At 45.1% G+C, this 18,163-nt stretch overlaps 1 protein-coding gene across 3 annotated transcripts in view; it reads left to right on the top strand.

Annotated features, from left to right (window-relative positions):
* Window positions 1-3,413: 3,413 nt before the first annotated feature.
* Window positions 3,414-18,163, top strand: part of SON (SON DNA and RNA binding protein) — a 38,484-nt gene continuing 23,734 nt past the window's right edge. The window contains exons 1-3 of one of the 3 annotated variants that reach the window (XM_054165854.1): window positions 3,414-3,739; window positions 5,448-5,608; window positions 7,944-17,912. In XM_054165854.1, the coding sequence (XP_054021829.1) occupies window positions 3,627-3,739; window positions 5,448-5,608; window positions 7,944-17,912 (10,243 nt within the window). In that variant the 5' untranslated portion in view covers window positions 3,414-3,626. Of the gene's footprint in view, window positions 3,740-4,419; window positions 4,671-5,447; window positions 5,609-7,943; window positions 17,913-18,163 lie in introns of those variants that run through there. The other 2 variants (XM_054165852.1, XM_054165853.1) reach the window with 2 other exon arrangements.

Raw genomic sequence — 18,163 nt, 5'->3', positions numbered from 1 at the left:
GTGTGTTTTCTTTAGGACTGATTCCTGGCTCTCACCTGGCTATATGATGTGGTGTATAAGACAGCTCTGTAAAACAAGCAAACCAAGAAAAGTAATTATTACCTATGTTTCACTCCTGCAGAAACCAGAGCATCGCACTGAAGGCCTGAATCAGAGGTGAGAATAAAACATATGCCTTTCATACACTGAACTGAGGATCTGCAAGACAGTCTTACCTCCTGGTGTGATCCTCTGAATGGCTGTGTGTTTCCTAGGCAAAATGTTACCGCAAATTTCACTGCTAAAAATAAATGGAGCTCAAAAATTTTATCACCCTTCCCCAAAGTACTAAATTTTGACACATGTAAGAATCTGGAAGCGCTCTGTGTGTTTCATCATCAGAGCCTCAGCAGAAGCTACTAGGTGAGAACCAGAACGAACAAGGAGGGGAGAAGTGCCCTTTCTGTGTCACTATTTCAGTTATACACACCACATAGTGAAGTAAGTATATATAAAATAAATAGGGACAATGCTGAAGTTGGTAAGCCCCCAGTTTCGCAAACTGCAGGGAAAGAATCAAAGTGAGTCAAAGTCCAAAACAAGAGAGGTTAGAAGTTTAATATTTACTTCAAAGCAAATATTTCACCACTTTCTCAAAACCAAACAGAGCAGGGAAGGAGAAAGAAAAAAAAAAGGGGGGGGGGGGAGGGAGGGACACGAAAAAAGAGCCTGCGTGCATTTAAAAGCGCAGTGTATTTCACATCGCAGAAATAAATCTGAGCAGAAGACGGGCAGTTTAAATATACATATACATACATATTATACACGAATAAGTCCCTTTACCACCGTAGACGCGGGTCAGAGGAAGGGCCCAGGCTAACCCCAAACCGCTCAACTTCTCAGGCGAGGCCCGCGCTCCGCGGCGCCCTGGGTGCATAGAGGCCGGCAGGAAGGTGCCGCGCTGTGCCCCCGTGGGCCGCCCCGCCATTTTACCATGCGGGCAGCGGGGAGCACTCCGTCCCGCCACCGCTGCGCCCCTCCCGCGCCGCTGCCTCACGACCCGCTTGCGGGAGGCTGGCAACGGGCGGCCACACCGACATCGAGCGGCCCGTAGGGCAAGCCCGTCTCCAGAGCGAAATAAAAACTTACTTTGCTTCAGGGAGAATTTAAGGAGAGGAAAGGCATCCTCCGCCGCGCCTCAGCCAAAAACTACAGTACCCAGGGAGCCCCGCGACATGGCGGCGGGTCGCCCCGGGGGCGGGAACTGGGAAGCAGGGCTGGAGGGAAGGAAGAAAGGGTCGTCGGTGTGTCAGCTTGGAGATACACGAATAAGCGTTTCCACCTAATTTTTTTTTTCAGGTCTAGAAATATCTACCGCTGGGGGTGGCTGCTACTTGCAAGCCTGCTGCGCCGGGCAGGGAAGGTGCTAGAGCTGGCCGAAAAACATTATGTAGGTTATTGTTTTTACTTTAGGAAGTAGAGTACCGCTCAGGAGGCTTAACGTGATGGTTCATGAAGTCAGCTGGATAGGACTGTGCAAAGATTTAATTTTGTTTCTATATCCACTCAGGGAGAATGCTCCTGTGTGCCCTTAACTACTGGATAGGAGCAACTCTTGCGTTTGTACAACACTGGAAATTTCTTTATGAAACCAAAGAGTATTGGGTAACTTTAAGTCAAATTTACCATTCAAAATGTGTAATAATACTGTTAAACCAAGATTTGATCCACAGTTTTGCTTCCCCCTCACTATGTGCTGTAATGTTAAAACCTGACTTTCCTGTAAATTAGCTCATGAAATAGAGGTTTAGTAAATACTGTTTGCATATTTAAGCACATTCTTGACTCCTGCTATAAAAAGGACCAGTTACATGAGTCGATGCTCCACTTGTGGTATTGATAACTGCAGCAGCACTGCTATCAGTAAAGCCCCATAATACTATGTTCATAAATTGAACGCTAAATATATCGGCAACAGTCACTGTTTTTGACATGATGAGAACAAAACATTGAATTCAACTGAAAACTACCTAACACCTAGCAGAATTTTTAGAAACTGCTTAACTAAAGGGGGTTTTATAGAGCAGAGATGGGAAGGGAAAGCACGTGAAGCTGTGGATCCTCACTTACATGAGTAGTGACTTTGGCAGTTATCAGTTTGTGTTAATTTTTAAGGAGACAAAGGGAAATACACAGCACGTGCTAAAATTTTTCTCTGTCTTACTTTGTCTATGTCTTCATGATTTTCCTTACATAGATGGAGGCCTGCACTGTTAGGGATAGCAGTGTAGTTAAGCTACTTTGAATTAATTAAATTTAAAAGGGTCCATTTCTACAGACAGGCATGTTTGTGGTCTAAGTCCCTCTTGGTGCACATGAGATGTGAGTTCCATAACTGGAACTGCTTTTCTGTCTGAAGCCCCTAACACAGGCTAAGTTACAGCAGTCAAACATGGTGTTCTCTTGAGTCCATCTGTGGGGCTTTATTAAAGGACTGAGTTACCATCACATTGTCTTGAAAGCTGTTTTGGGGGCAAGGTCCCTGCTAGCAACCTTATATGAATATCACTACTTGTTTCTGGGTAAAAATATGCCACATCTAAGCAAGGCCATTTGCATCAGAGGAACCTAAATATGTCTGAAACTCTTCAGGTGAAATACTTTCAAACTTTAGCTCATTGAATTAAAAAAAAAAATCAGTATTTGATTAGTAAGATCTAAAATATACAAATGTTGGCATAGCATGAAAGGTACTAGTTATTTGTGAAGGGGCTTCTTAAATACAAGTGCTTTCTATTTTAAATGTGATCAATCGACTGTGACATAAAAGTAAGCAAAGTGATCCAAGTATCAGGTCCATTATTTTTCCAGAGTTGATAGTAAAGCAGGCTGCCTCCCAGGAATACATAGTAACGAACAATGCCACCTTTAAGGGGTCTTGCAAGTTAGCATTAAACCACATTGGTGGCTGAATCTGCAAAGGCCCTAGGAGCAATTAAATGTTTGTACTTCAGTTTTGACGTATTTTACATTTATTTCAAGTCATCTAATCTCCCTGAATTACTGCTTAATGACACCAGAAGAAAATTGTATGGGGGATGTCTTCCAACCGTAGGGTTCTGGGGTTTTACATCACTGAGGATGCCAAAGTCGAATTTGTACGTATACATACTTGAAAACTGTTTTTTAGGGCAGCATGAAGGGGATCCCCAGAGTGGCTGTACTCGGAACAAATTTATTTTCGTGCGTTCCAGCAAAACACCTCAGAGAAGACATGGCTTTGCAAGTGGGCTGAGGCCGGGGCTGGCTTTCACTCAGTTGCCATTTATTTATTCACGGCGGCGGCGGCGGCATTTTCTTTCTTTCTTTGTTCCTTTAATTTTTCTCCCATCTCTCGGGGCGCCCGCCCGCGCTGCCTGGCCCCGCAGCCAGCCCCCGGAGCACATGTGCGTGTCACAGCCGGGCCGCCTGCTCTCACGGCGGAGGGGGAGGGCGCCTTTCGCATGGAGCCGCTCGGTGAGGGCAGCGTATCGCCGGGCCCTGTGATGCAGCACTCGTGTGCGGACAGGCCCCCCTGCTAGGCGCTGCCTGCACTCGGCATACGGGGCGGCGGAGGCGCGGGGCTTGGCCCCACTCCATGGAGACCAATGGCATCACTCCCACCCACCCCCACCGGACCCGAGCCCGCCGGAACACACAGCCACACACTTCAGCCCACCATGGCCCCGTCACCGCCGCCGCCGCTCCAGCCCTCGGCGAGGTGAGTACCAGCCGCCCAGCTTCTTCGCGGAGGCCCAGACGGCTTCGGGCCCTGGAAGCTGCTGGAGACGGCCGCGATCGTGACGGGGAAGCGGGTGGAGAAGGGTGGTTGTGCGTATGGGAGAGACGGGACGGGGACAGAGCCACAGGGACTGTCGGTCACCGGACACCATGGTGCCCTCCACCGACTCCCCCTTCTTTTCCTCCCCTCCCCGGTCACCTAGGGGCTCAGGCGCAGTTTTTCGGTGTACGGGACGCGAGAGGGGCCGAGAACGGCGAGGGGGTGGGGGGGAGCTCGTCGGTGTGGGGGCAGAATGGCAGTTAACGGTTTCATTTTGGGGGGCTGGGGGCAGGGCGGCCCGCCGGGGCATAGCCAGGCTGAAGGAGGGGGAGGGTGTGCGGCGCTTGCGGCGGGGCGCCGGAATACGCGCTGCTGCCTGCTCGTGGTGGCGCGGACGGTGGCGGAGGGGGCCGGGGAGGTGGGGGTGAGTGCAACAACATGGCGCCGCGGCGCGCGCCTGTGGGGGGTGGGGGGAGCGGCGAACTTCTCGGAGACACGAGACATATTTCCCCTCCCCCCCGCCGCGGACGCCAAACTGAGCTGGCGCTCTATGGCGTTTGCTCTGCGCTAGAGCGGCCTTCCGGAGGCCCGGGTAGTCGTCCCCCCCCACTTCCTTTACATCATCCGTTAGAGCAGCCATTCACGAGAGGGCTTGTAGTGAGGACGTCAGAAGGGCTTTCGGCCCCTAGTTACGGCGGTGCCTTGTGGGATGTTGGAGGCCTTGCATCTCGGCAGGAAGGAAAGCGGAGCGCCGGGAGCGACACCGGTGTGGTAGGGCTGTCATGGCGACTAATATCGAGCAGATCTTTCGGTCCTTTGTGGTTAGCAAATTCCGGGAGATCCAGGAAGAGCAGCAGCAGCAGCACGGCGGGTAACGAGATTGTCTGGGTCGGCGGGGGAGGCGGCGCAGCTGCGTCGGCGCTGGCGCCGGGGCCTTGCGCGCGGGGAGAGGAGGGCTGTGCTGGAAGAGGGGAAGTGCGCGGGCCGCACTTCGGGACGGAAGGAAGCGAGCCGGGCCTTACGCTTCTTAGGAGTTGTTTCGGCGTCAACATGGCGGGTCCCGGGGGCTCACGCCCTTGCGAGCGTCTTGAGCAAAAACACCCGCGCGCGGGAGGGGCTGGTGGGGGGGTGGAGTGCGTTCGTGTAGAGGGGAGCGGGGCGAGCGGGCGGGCGCGCACGTTGTCTCAGGGTGAACGCGTCCGCGTTTTAACGAGTATTCGGTGTTGGTCTTTTGTTTCGGAGCAAGAGGGGAAGGGGATAGCGTCCGTGAGATTTATCTTACGGATCTTACGGCATTTAAGATGGCCTAGTTTTTCTTAGCCTTATCTTGTAAATTAAGCAAAATCTGCTGGGGAAGAGTGACGGGTGCTTATTTTGTGAGGGGAATCTGTACAGATTTTACAGAAAGGGGCCTGTAGTATTTCTGAGAACATGTTTTCTTCCCTTATGCATAATACCCAGTTGGCAGAATGTGTTCTGGTGTGAACAAGCAACATTTAGTCAAAAGGTAGATGTTGCAATAAAAGTGTAGCTTCTTCAGGAGGCAAAAGTACTGTTTTGAAGGGTTGAGTATAATAAATGCTTATGAATTAAAAAAAAAAAAAAGGCCTAAAATTGCTTGTATTATGTTGATATTTTTCTCGGTTAGTGGAAAGGTAGAAGGCCAACCCAATGGTGACACAATCCCAGGTGAGCAAGCCAACCCTTCAGATGACACTGGTGCTGGGAGTCGTCAGAATGATCAGATAGTGCAGAAAATAGAGGAAGTGCTCTCTGGAGCCCTTGATACAGAGCTGCAGTGCAAATCAGGTAAATGAAAACACATCTGGGAAATACATTCTTGCTTAAGAAAGTTGTCATAGTGCTTAAAATTGAATCAGTTTTACAGAGCTGGAAAAGCATTTTTCAGTGCTCCTCTCACCAAGCTTTGTCTAACAAATTGTATGTTTAATGTTTTAAGTTTCCTTTTTTTGTTTTCTGTGATTTACAACCATAGATGGACAGAGAAATGAAGAATTGAAAAATTGAAGCTGATTACTGTGTGGAAGTATTAGTTAGTGTCCAAAAAAGTTGGTTTTATTTTCTCTTCAATAATGCTAAAAAATTAAAGTAATAGCCAATATATATAGAACTGTGCTTTATTTTGAATATGTACCTACTTGAGAGTCTCAGTGAGCAGTTCTCACTAACAGAGCTGGTACTGATGGGTAGAAGCTGTTGTTTTGGATTAGTCTGTAAGATTACTTTGAAAAATAATTTGTTAGAATTCAGGACCATATGATTAACTGTTTTGTCAGAGTAAGATGCTTTGTTGTTTTATAACAAATAATGTGCTTATCTATAAAGTATAGATACTCAGATTGCAGTCTTGCAAAGGTTAAGAGATTTTTATGTTACCGTCTCGTAAGTGCTTTGAATTACTGCCAAAAATAAATGTCCCTTTTCATGGGACTAGTCCTTCCTGTAAAACTTCTGAATTGAAAGAGTTAGATGAAGGCTCTAATTATTTGATTTCTAATTTTTTTGGAGTTGGAATATAGATGGCTTGGTAAATGTAGTTCTAGATTTTTTTGTATTGCTACTATTTTTAAGATGCAACATAGAAAGTTATTTTGAAAATTCTGTTTGCAAGATTTTGAAATTACTTTCTCCTGTGTACAGTGGCTTGTTTACCTTGAGCATTTTTAACAGTCTTCCATTTATGCTGCATAAGTAGCACTTTAGGCTGACATTGGAGTTCTTTTGTTTTGAATGTTTTTTTCTTCTGTTGTGGAAGAATGGGGCAAGCTAACATGGTAATAAATGAGACCTATTAATCTGAAAATTAACTGATGGTAAACTTTCCCACTGTTCATATCTGAAAGTAGTTTATGTTGCTGTTAGACAGCATAGGTTATTTTAAAATGTGTAGAGAAAGATCAGTTTGGCTCTGCTTCATTTTCCACTTTCATTGCATTCACAACATTGTTGGTGAAAACTCTATTTTTTGTTAAGCTGTTTATGCTGCAAAAATGCGTGTGCTTAAAATAGTTCTTTATGAAAACTTAAGTAATTTTCATTGCTATTACCAAGAGGGTTTTTTTTTGAATGATTTTGCATTGTTAACTTAAAAGGCTGTGCTTTGTAGTCAGAGCCAGGTTTTAATTGGAAAATCCAGATTGCTGCGCTGGCAATATAAATATAATGATTGAAGATAACATGCAACCGGACTTGAATACGTAGCTCATTTAACAGAAATTATAATAAATTGCTTTTAATGGAAGTGTCTTTCTTATGAAAACATAGCACTAGATCCAAAGGGTAAGAACCTAACACATGTTAAATTCATGTGAAATGAGGTATAGAATTTAAAGAAGGGTGTTCCTTTTGTCTTTTCTCCTCAATGATTGGTTGTCCTTGCAAGTCACCTGAATGTACTAGTTAATTCCCTGTTTGAAGCACAAGTTCTATTAGGTACTCATAGGCTAGCAGTTACCTGTCAAAACTGCAGTCTGATCTGAGCAGTTGGTTGCCCACAGTACCTTAATGCTTGTTTAGGATGTGGGAAGCAGATGCTGTTTGCTAAAGTTTCTTGGAAGAACCTACTTAATGAGGAACCTAATCAGTAAATATGCTTAAGAGAATTTTTAACACAGTAGTAATATTGGACTCGTTCACAAGTTAAAGCATCATAGGCAATGGTGGGCTAGTCACAATTTATACACTAAACATTCCACCACTTAGATAATTTTTCTGGAAAATGGTGAGGTCATGTTTGACTTCTGTATACATCTAGGTGTAGTTAAAAAGTACATCTCCAGTCTGCAGAAAGAATGCACTGTCCAGCTGAATATGGATGGAAGTATATCCCAGCTGCTTCTTGGACAGAGACGTGTTCCCACTGGAACTGTTGCTGACCAAGAATATTTTGTTAAGTCTTTGAAAGAAGAAGTAGTTATTTTTACTTGAAGTGACTTCTGAGAGGAAGGTTAAGACGGCTGAAAAGGGAATGTGTTCTATTTGTATATGGTAGTTTAGTGAAGAAGAAATGGGTTTATATTTTTTTATACTTCTGTCTCTGTACTTGGTCGCTGGTCTAAAATATTTTTTTAAATGTAGCTTTAATAATATTTACAAGCAAAACATATATTTACTCTTTTTTCAGATGTAGACAAAAATACTGTGAAAAATAGTGCTCAGTCTACAAAAAGAAGCTCTACTGCTGAAGATGAAATTCCTAAGAAAAAATCAAAGAAGAACAAGAAACATAAAAGCAAGAAGAAGAAGAAAAAGAAGAAGAAAAGGAAGAAAGAGAAAAAGCATAAAAAGCAGCCAAAGGAGTCAAAGTTGAGTACACATCATGGAGACCAGGCAGACTTGCAGCCTGCTTCTCAATTGATGCCAGAGAAATCAAGCTCCCAGCTGACTTTACAGCATGGAGGATTGGGAGATGCAAATCTATCTGTCCACTTGCATCCAGCAGAACTGTGCTTAAAAGCAAGTGAAGAGCTTGATAGACAAGCTTTAGGACTTGTTTCTCATTCAAGAACTGATTCTCAGCAATCTATGGAAAACCTTGGAAATGAGAAGGGGCCTTTGTGTGCAACAAATCCTCCATTTAGATTAGAAAGCAGTCAATCTGATATGCAAGAAAATGCTAGTATAACTCTTTGCACTAGAGAGGAACAAATTAAACAGACTCATGAAAATGTTTATCCTGTAGCTATTAATGCAAGTGAAAAGGGTGTTCTTGTTACTGGAAATGATACTTCATCTAGCATCCTGTCTGGTGTTGCCAATAAATCTGAAATGCAGAAAGGTTCAGCAGGAATTCTATCTTCAGAGGTAACAGAAGCACTAAAAGGTTCAGAAGTTATTCTAAAATGTGAAGACACTGGGGAAGTAAAAGCTTTGCATACAACTCTTGAGTCTGAGACCATGGAGGTATTTCACTCTGAACCATCTCTACAATCTGTGGCACAATGGGGAGCAAAAGAGTTAGAAGCAACTTCAGACTCTGCATCTCTGGCAAGTGATGTGACAACAATTACTAAATCTGCAAATCGGGCAGATCTGAATACTGTGATGGTAGCTCACGTGGCTATGGCCATGGAAGAAGTGAAAATTCCAGAAGCAACTGAAAAATCTCTGTCTGTGGGGACTGTTAGAGTTTTGGAAGAAGCTCTGCAGCCAACTGCTACAGTGAAACCCCAAACTTTGGAAAAAATCATTGAACCTCTGGCTGTTGCAGCAGAAGATGTCAGAGAAGCTCGAGAATGTCTGCAAGTTGAAGCAGTCAAAGATGTGGAATATACCACTGATGCTGCACCAGTGCTGAATGCATCAGGAGTGTTGATACAACCTAAAGTCTTGACAGATACAGGAAGTGTGGGTAGAACTCAGGAATCTGCACTTCCAGCAGGCGTGACAGATGTGAATGTGGTTACAGGGGCAGAATGTTTAAGAGCAACTTCAGAGCCTGTAGACATTCCCCAAACAACTCCAGAAATCCAGATGGCAGAAAATTTTAAAGGTCCACAAGCAACCATGGAAGTTGCACCACTAGCAGGAGTAAGAGGTCAAGAAATAAGTCAAACTGCTCTGCAACTGGAAAATACCAACACTTCACAAATTTCAAATGTGAGAAGTTTGAAAGCAACTGCCCTGTCTCTGCAGAAAGAAGACGTGAGAGAAGATATGGCAGGAGTAGAAACAGACTCAGATGCCAGTCTCTTAGCTATGAAAGTAGGGCCTATGAGAGCAGTGAAAGGTTTGGAAACAACTATGGGACCTGTAGCTGACACAGAAAAGAAGGATTCAGAAGCAGGCTGGGACAGAGCTGGGATAGAGACAAAGGCATCTTCATCATACCTACACATGAAAAATGTGAGAGATTCAGATGATACAGTATCTGTAGGTATGGCAAAGATACAAGCTCTGGAAGCAATGTTGCAGCCTGGGACCCTGGCCATGGCAAGTGGCTTAGAAAATGTGTGTTCTGAGGCCAAAATTGGTAGCAAAGCCTTGGAAGCAAGTCCAGGACGTTCTGCCTTAGAAGAAAAGTCAGAGAGGACACCTGAATCTGTGGGTCTAGGTGTAAGCATGGAACCAGTAGAAGGAATGATGCATTTTAAAACCACAGCAGAGAGAGAACCAATCCATTCAGAAACAGGTGCAGAATCTCTTGATGCAAGTAAAACAGAGAGTGTCACCATTTCTCAGTCTCAGGTTATGCCACAGACAATAACCTTGCAAACTGAGTTGTTACGGGAGATAAGAGGCTCTCAGCTAGCTGCCAGTTATGCCACTGCAGAAGTGAGAAGTTTAGACAACTTGTCAGAAGTCCAGGCCATTGCAGAGGTAAAAGATGTGGAAGCAAGATCGAAAACTTCACACTTAACACAGGTAGTTGTGGAGTCTGAAACAAGAACTCTAACGCAAGGCTCAGGAAGGAGATTAGCATCTGAAGCAATACTAGAACCTCTGCAAACTTCAGAAGCAAGTTCAGGATCTGTACAGGTACAAGTAGGAGGCTGTTCAGAAACAGAGTCTTTCCCCAGAGTGGAAGGAATAACTACAGCATCAGAAACAGTGGCAGACGTGACAAACTTGAAAGCTGATGAGGGAACTCAGGGACCTACTGTAGAATATATAATTGCATCAAAGAGGACAATTTCACAGAAAAATGAGCCTTTTCTTATCAATGCAAAAGATTTGGAAGACGCTTCAGAACCTGAGAAAATAAAAGCAGAATATTTGGACCCAATATCAAAAGCTAGAGAAATTAGGTTGATGGAAAGTATGAAAGAAACTGCAACAGTAGAGGTGAAAGATTTGGAAACTGCTCAAGACCCTGAGATACACATGGATATCCAAAGTCTGGAAACTTTGCAACAATCTGGAAATACAGAGGTGATAAATGTTGTAGGGGATGATTCAGAAGCTGTTCCAGAATCTTTGCACACTGAAAAGCAAGAATATCTGCAAGCTTTTCTAGAAACAAAACCTGCTGCAGAGTGGAAGAGTACAGAAGAGGCTCCAGAAATTTTGATTGCTGCTGAGGTGACATCTTCTGAAACAGTTTCAAAACCAGATTTGGAAGCAACACTAGAGCGTGAAGTGGCAGCAGAAGCACAATATGCAGAAGAGATGCTGGATCAACAAATGGAAGATGTGAGAGTTCGAAGTCAGTCTCAGGAATGCAAGATACTTGTTGAGAAGCAAGATGCAGAGCAAACTCAGGCATCTGAGCCTTTAATAGCAGAAGCAGACTTTAGTTGTTCACATGCAGTAGATGAAAAAGATTCAGCAGGGACTTCTGAATCTGAAATAATCAGAGACACAAACCATCTGGAAGCAACTCCAGCTCACATGGTAGAAACAAAAGATTTAGAAAAAGCTCCTCTTCCTGAGACTGCTGTAGAGCTCAAAGATGCAGAAGCAGCTGTGGGACTGGGGACAGAGAAAACGGATTTGGAAGCAGCTCCAGTACCTGAGATTGTTACAGAAGCAATTACTGTACCTGAGGCAGAAGCAAGCCAGTTGGAACCACAGGCTGAGGCTGTCAAAGAGGCAACTCCGGAACAGGAGTCAGAGAAAAGAGATTCAGAAACATCTGATGTGCAACCTGATGTGGCAGCACGAATGAAAGAAACTCTCATGAGACTTGAGAAAGTTATTGAAAAAAGTAGCCATAGAAGCAGTGATAAAAAACATGATGCAAAGAAACAAAAAAGGAGTCGCTCCAAGTCTCAGTCCAGGTCTAGGAAGCGGAAGAAAAAATCAAGGTCACGTTCTACTTCCAGGCGTTTGGCCTCTAAAAGAGCACGTTCCAGGAGTAGAAACTACTCTGTTTCCAGGAAAAAGCGTTCCAAATCTAGATCCCCATCTGTTGAGAAGAGTGAGAGAAGAGTGTCTTCACGGAGGTCCAGGCGCAGACGTTCTGTGTCATCTGACCGTTACAGGTCTAAATCCAGATCGGCAGAAAAAGGAGGAAGCAGATTGTCCTCTGGGAGGTCCAGACACAGACGTTCCAGGTCATCTGACCGCTACAGATCTAAATCCAGGTCAGTGGAAAAGAGACTGTCCTCCCGAAGGTCCGGGCGTAGACGTTCCAGGTCTTCTGACCGCTACAGATCTAAATCCAGGTCAGTGGAAAAGAGACTGTCCTCTCGAAGGTCTGGGCGCAGACGTTCCAGATCTTCTGACCGTTACAGATCTAAGTCCAGGTCCGTGGAAAAGAGACTGTCCTCTCGAAGGTCTGGGCGCAGACGTTCCAGATCTTCTGACCGCTATAGATCTAAATCTCGGTCAGCAGAAAAGCGACTATCCTCGCGAAGGTCTGGACGCAGACGTTCCAGGTCTTCTGACCGCTACAGGTCTAAATCTCGGTCAGCGGAAAAGCGACTGTCCTCACGAAGGTCTGGGCGCAGACGTTCCAGGTCTTCTGATCGCTACAGGTCTAAATCTCGGTCAGTGGAAAAGAGGGGAAGCAGATTGTCATCTTGGAGATCCCGCCGCAGACGCTCCAGGTCCTCTGACCGTTCTAAATCTAGATCTAGGTCTTGGAGGTTCAGGCACAGAGGATCTGGTTCTTCTGATCGTTCAAAATCTAGGTCAAGATCTGTTGAGAAGAGGGGTCGGAAGGCATCTCTACGGAGGTCTAAACGTCAGCGCTCAAAGTCCTCTGACCGTTACAAGTCCAGGTCCCGATCAGTAGAAAAAAGAGATCGAAAGCAGTCATCGCGGAAGTCTAAACGTCAGCGCTCGAAGTCCTCTGATAAGTCTAGATCCAAATCAGTGGAAAAGAAGAAGGAGTCCTCACGAAAATCTAAGCGTCGCCGCTCAAAATCTTCTGAACGCTACAAGTCAAGGTCCAGGTCTGTTGAGAAAAAGCGTAAAGAATCTTCAAAAAAATCCAAAAGGAAACGTTCCAAGTCCTCTGATAGTGTTAAGTCAAGGTCCAAATCTACAGAAAAAAAAGAGAGTAAGTTAACCTCAGAAAAGGGCAGTGGCAAGCATGTGAAGTCTTCTGAACAGGAGTCAAGCAAATGTCTTGAAAAAGTAGAAGCTTCTGGAACTATTGAAGGCAGCTCTTCCAAATCCTCTAATGGTCCCATGTCAGTGTCTCTATCTGATGACAGAATAAATGGCCCAGAGCTGCCACCAGTATCTGAAAGTGAGTTTTCTAAAACTTGTGAGAACCTGGAAGAAACACCAAGTCAGCAGCCTTCTGTGATACCTGAATTGGATAGCTCCAAACCTCCAGATGACCAGGAATCCACACCTGCAGAAAAAACGCAGGTTTCAGAGCTTTCTATGACATCTGAAAATGGATCAGCTGAAAAAGCAGGGCCGCCAGAGTCTCTATCACTACCTGAGCTTACATACTCCACATCCAAATCAAGGTCCTCATCTGTTGAAAAAGAAGATCCAGAGATAACAGAACTTCAGTTAACCACATCCAATGAAGATGAGTCAAGATCTACCTCTGTCAAAGAAGTAGAGGGTCCAGAGCCTCTTCCCATGCTTGAAAGTGGATGCTCTGTATCTTCTGATGATTACAAGACAATGTCCTCTGGAAAAATGGGGTCTTCTCTCATACCTGAAAGTGTACCGTCTGACTTGTCTGATGGTCATGAATTGAGACATACCCCTACTGAAACAGCAGAGCTTCAGAAGTTTTTGCAAGTACCTGAAAGTGAATCTTCGAAGTTGGCTGGCAGCCCTGAGTCTTTTGGAACAGCAGAGGTTCAAAAACGTTTTCTGGCACCTGAAGTTACATGCTCTGTGTTCCCTGATGTCTGTCAGTCAGCTTCCTTGCCTATTGAAACAGGCCAGATGCAGGAGCCTTCTTTGTCTTCTGACAGGGTATGCTTCAGGTCTCCTGATGGACATGTATTAGGATCCAGCTTTGCTGCACAAACAGAGAAGCTTCCATTGCTCTCTGAAGATGGGTCATTCAAATCACCTGATGGAAATGAACAAAGATCTGTATCTGTTGAAAAAGTCAAGGCCTCAGATGCTTCTGTGATACATGGGTGTGGTCCTGTTGAGACTTCAGATGACTTCATTTCACCGTCGTCATCTGGAAAAATGCAGGAAGTTGTACTGACAACTGCAGAGCAAAGCTGCAAGTCTCATGAAGTTCATGAATCCAGCTCATGTGTTGACAAAGATACAGATAGTCCAGAACTTTCACAAGTACGTGAAATTGACTGCTCTGAATCATCTGAAATGCATGAATTGAGATACCTGCCTGCTGGAAAAATGGAAGGTACAGGATCTGTCTTGATGTCTGTGAGTGGAATTCCTGTGTGCCATGATGGCCGTAATTCACATAATTACTTTGAGAAAACAGAGCGTGCAGAACTGTCGCTGGCATCTGCTCATGGATGTTCTGCCTTTCCTGAAGGCTATAAACTGGCATACACCACAGCCGAAAAACTAGAGATGCAGAAGCCTTCTCTCACAGTGGAACGTGAGTTCCCTAACTCTGCTGATACTTGTGATTCAGTAAGTACACCTACTGAAAAACTTCAGGCCCCAGTGACTTCTCTGACATCTGATGGTGGGCTTTTCCTGTTGCCTCACAGTGAAGAAGGTAGACATATCCCTGATGCAGAAGTAGAGGTTCAAGAGACATCTGAACTGAAATGTATTGCATCCCAAGATGGCCACAAGTTGAGATCTGCCTATGATGAAGAAACACAGGTGCAGGAGCCACCTGTAGTAGTGGAAAGCAGATGTTCTGTTTCTGCTGATGGTTGTGAGTTGACAGCCACTGCTTTTGAGAAAGTTGATGTAGGGGAGCCTTCTCAAACATCTGAAAATGAATACAGAATAGTGCTTGATGGCCCAGAGTTGACATCAATCCCTGCTCAAAAAACAGAGATGCAGGAACTTTATCAGATGTCTGAAGAAAGATGTTCAATGCCTGTTGAAAGCCATGAGTTGCAGTCACCTGCTGTTGAAAAGACAGAAATACAAGAGCCTGCTCTGACATCTGAAAATGAGTATGCTGTATCTTGGGAAGCCCATGAGTTGAGATGTAGCTCTCCTGAAAAGCCAGTGATGCAGGAGGCTTCTGTAGTATCCGACAATGATTATGCTGTGTCTTCTGAAGAGCGTGAATTGCTGTCTTCCATTGCTGAAAAAGCAGAGGTACAAGAGTGTTCTCTGCAGTCTGAACATGAATATACTGTATCTCCTGAATGCCAGGAAATGACAGCTGGACCTGCTGAAAAAGAGGTGCAGCAGCCTTCTCTGATACCTGACAGTGCATATCCCATCTTTCCTGAAGACCAAAGATTACAGTCTGTTGAAAACACAGTGGTGCAGGAGCCTTCACTAGTATCAGAGAGTCAATATGCTGCATCCCCTGAGGAGCGGGAATTGCACTCTGCTGTTACAGAAAAAACAGAGGAGCAGGAGTGTTCTTTATTGTCTGAAAATGAGTATGATGTGTCTCCCGAAGGCCATGATTTGAGATCCAGTCCTGTTGAAAAAGAAATGGAAGAACCTTCAGAAACATCTGAAAGCGAAAGTTCAATGTCCACTGATAGTCAGGAGTTGCAGTCTACTGTTGTTGGAAGAACAGAGGTGCAGGAGTTGTCTTTAATGTCTGAAGGTGAGTGTGCCATGTCACCTGAAAGTCAGGAGCTGCAGTCTAGCCTTGCTGAAAATGTAGAGGCTAAGGAACCTTGTCTGACATCTGAAAATGAACATGCTCTGTCCCATGAAGAATATGAATCAAAATTGAGTCATGCTGAGAAAACTCAGGATATGGATTCTTTGACATCTGAAAATGATCTTTTGTCTTTTAAGAGCCAGGAAGTAAGATTCACTGCTGTTCAAAATGTAGATGTACAGGAGCTTTCCTCAATACCTGAAAATGAGCATACAGCATCCCCTGATGGCCAGGAGTTGAGATTCCCTGCTGCTGAAAAAGTAGGTGGTCTAGAATCTTTGACTCTAAATGAAGGAGCTTCCATGTACCATGATGACTTGCAATCCATCCCTGTCGAAAAAACAGATGATGCAATACCTTCTGTAATGCCTGAAAGTGGCTGCTCCATGTCCCCTGATGGTTACAGTGTGAAATCTGGCCCTGGTGAAGAAACAGGGGATCTAGAGCCCTCTTTGGTATCTGAACGTAGGCATTCCACATCCTCGTATCAGGAAGGTCATGAGCTGAAATCTCCTCTGGAGGAAGAGGGTCTGGAGTCCTTGAATTCTGATCATAGACGATCTGTGTCCCCTGAAGGCCATGACCAGAAATCTGCTGTAGATGAAGAAATAGATGATCTGGAGCCTGCTTTGATGTCTGAACGTAGGCGCTCCACATCTCCTGATGAGCATGAGTCGAGATCTAGCATTGAAGAAGCAGAGTATCTGGAGCAGCCTTTGACAACAGAACGTAGATGCTCCGTGTCTTCTGATGAGCATGAGTCAAGGTCTACCACTGGGGAAGAGTTAGAGGATGCAGAGCCCTCCTTGAGAGCTGAACGAAGAGACTCCATATCGTCTGATGAGCATGAATCAAGGTCTACTGCTGGTGAAGATGTAGAAGATGGGGAACCCTCTTTGGTATCCAAACGTAGGCACTCCACATCCTCTGATGACCGTGAGTCAAGGTCAACCGGTGAAGAAGTAGAGGATTTGGAACCTGTGACAGCTGATCATAGACGCTCTGTGTCTCCTGATGGACACGAGTCAAGGTCAACCACTGGTGAAGAAGCAGAGGACCAGGAGCTCTCTTTGACAGCTGAACGTAGACACTCCACATCATCAGATGAACACGAGTCAAGGTCTACCATTGGTGAAGATGTGGAGGATATGGAACCCTCCTTGACAGCTGAACGAAGAGATTCCACATCATCAGATGAGCATGAGTCACAATCTACCACCGGTGAAGAAGCAGAAGATATGGAACCCACTCTTGCAACTGAACATAGACATTCCACATCCCCTGATGGTCGTGAATCAAGGTCTACCACTGAAGATGATGTGGAGCCCTCCTTAGCAGCTGAACGAAGAGACTCTACATCATCAGATGACCATGAGTCAAGGTCTACCACTGGTGAAGAGGGTGAGGATGTGGAGCCCTCTTTGGCAGATGAAGATAAACAGGATTCCATGCCTCTTGAGAGGCTGGAGGAACAGGACTCTTCCTTTATACCTGAAAGCAGGCATTCTGAGTCTTCTGAACGTGAAAAGTCTAGATCCAAATCTGTTGATCAAACATCTGACAAAGAGTCTTCACAAAGATCTGTAAGCAGACACTCAAAATCTCCTACTGGCCAAAAAAGTCGATCCACATCTGTAGAAAAAGCAGCAGACAGAGAGTCTTCACGGAGATCTAGACGTAGACGTTCCAGGTCTGCTGCTCGCCAGAAGAGTAGATCCACATCTGTTGAAAAAGCAGATGAATCCTCCCGGAGGTCAAGGCATAGACGTTCCCGGTCCATTGCTCACCAAAGGAGTCGATCGACATCTGTTGAAAAAGCAACAGACAAAGAGACTTCACGAAGATCTAGACGTAGACGCTCTAGGTCCACTGCTCGCCAAAGGAGTCAATCCAAGTCTGCTGAAAAAACAGCAGACAAAGAATCTTCACGTAGGTCTAGAAGCAGACGCTCCCGGTCCTCTCAGCGCAGATCCCAGAGATACGATACAGAATCTCACTCTAGACGGAATCGTTCTAGATCAGCAACACGGAGAAGAGCGTCAAGATCAAGATCTAATCGTCGCTCTCGGTCTAGCTCGCTATCACGTTCAAGGCACAGAAGGAGGAGTAGGTCAAGGTCAGCATCAAGAAGGCGACGTTCTTTATCAAGAGACAGGCGCAAGAGATCCCAGAGAAATAGATCAAGATCTACTGACAGAAGAAGAAGAAGATCAGATTCCAGAGATCGAAGAATATCACTCAGATTACGGAGCAGGAGTCGAACACCTATTCGTCAAAGACGATCAAGGTCAAGAGGAAGAAGACGGAGCTCTAGTAGGTCGCCAATTCGACTACGGCGATCAAGATCTTCAGGGAGAAGAAGATACAGCAGATCACCTGATCGTCGCAGGTCAAGGTCATCAGAACGATTTTCAAGCAGGTCACCTAAACGTCTTACAGACTTGGGTAAGTGATAATTCTATTTTCTACAGTTCCATCGTTATGTGACGTCTCATTTACACGGTCTTAATTTTATTATTTCTGCATAGCATTCATAAGGATTTTCATAGACTCCTAGAATGCATTGGCTTGGAAGGGACCTCTCGAAATCCTCTAGTCCAGTCCCCCTGCAGTAACCAGGGACATTCCCAAATAGATCAGGTTGCTCAGAGTCTCAACAAGCCTGACCTTGGAAGAAGTTTTCTGTGTTACTTTTA

Source organism: Dryobates pubescens, chromosome 12, assembly GCF_014839835.1.
Source record: "Dryobates pubescens isolate bDryPub1 chromosome 12, bDryPub1.pri, whole genome shotgun sequence".
In the NCBI taxonomy this organism is placed as follows: domain Eukaryota; kingdom Metazoa; phylum Chordata; class Aves; order Piciformes; family Picidae; genus Dryobates; species Dryobates pubescens.
The sequence above is the reverse complement of the archived record's forward strand: the minus strand, read 5'-3'. Positions and strand labels throughout refer to the sequence as shown.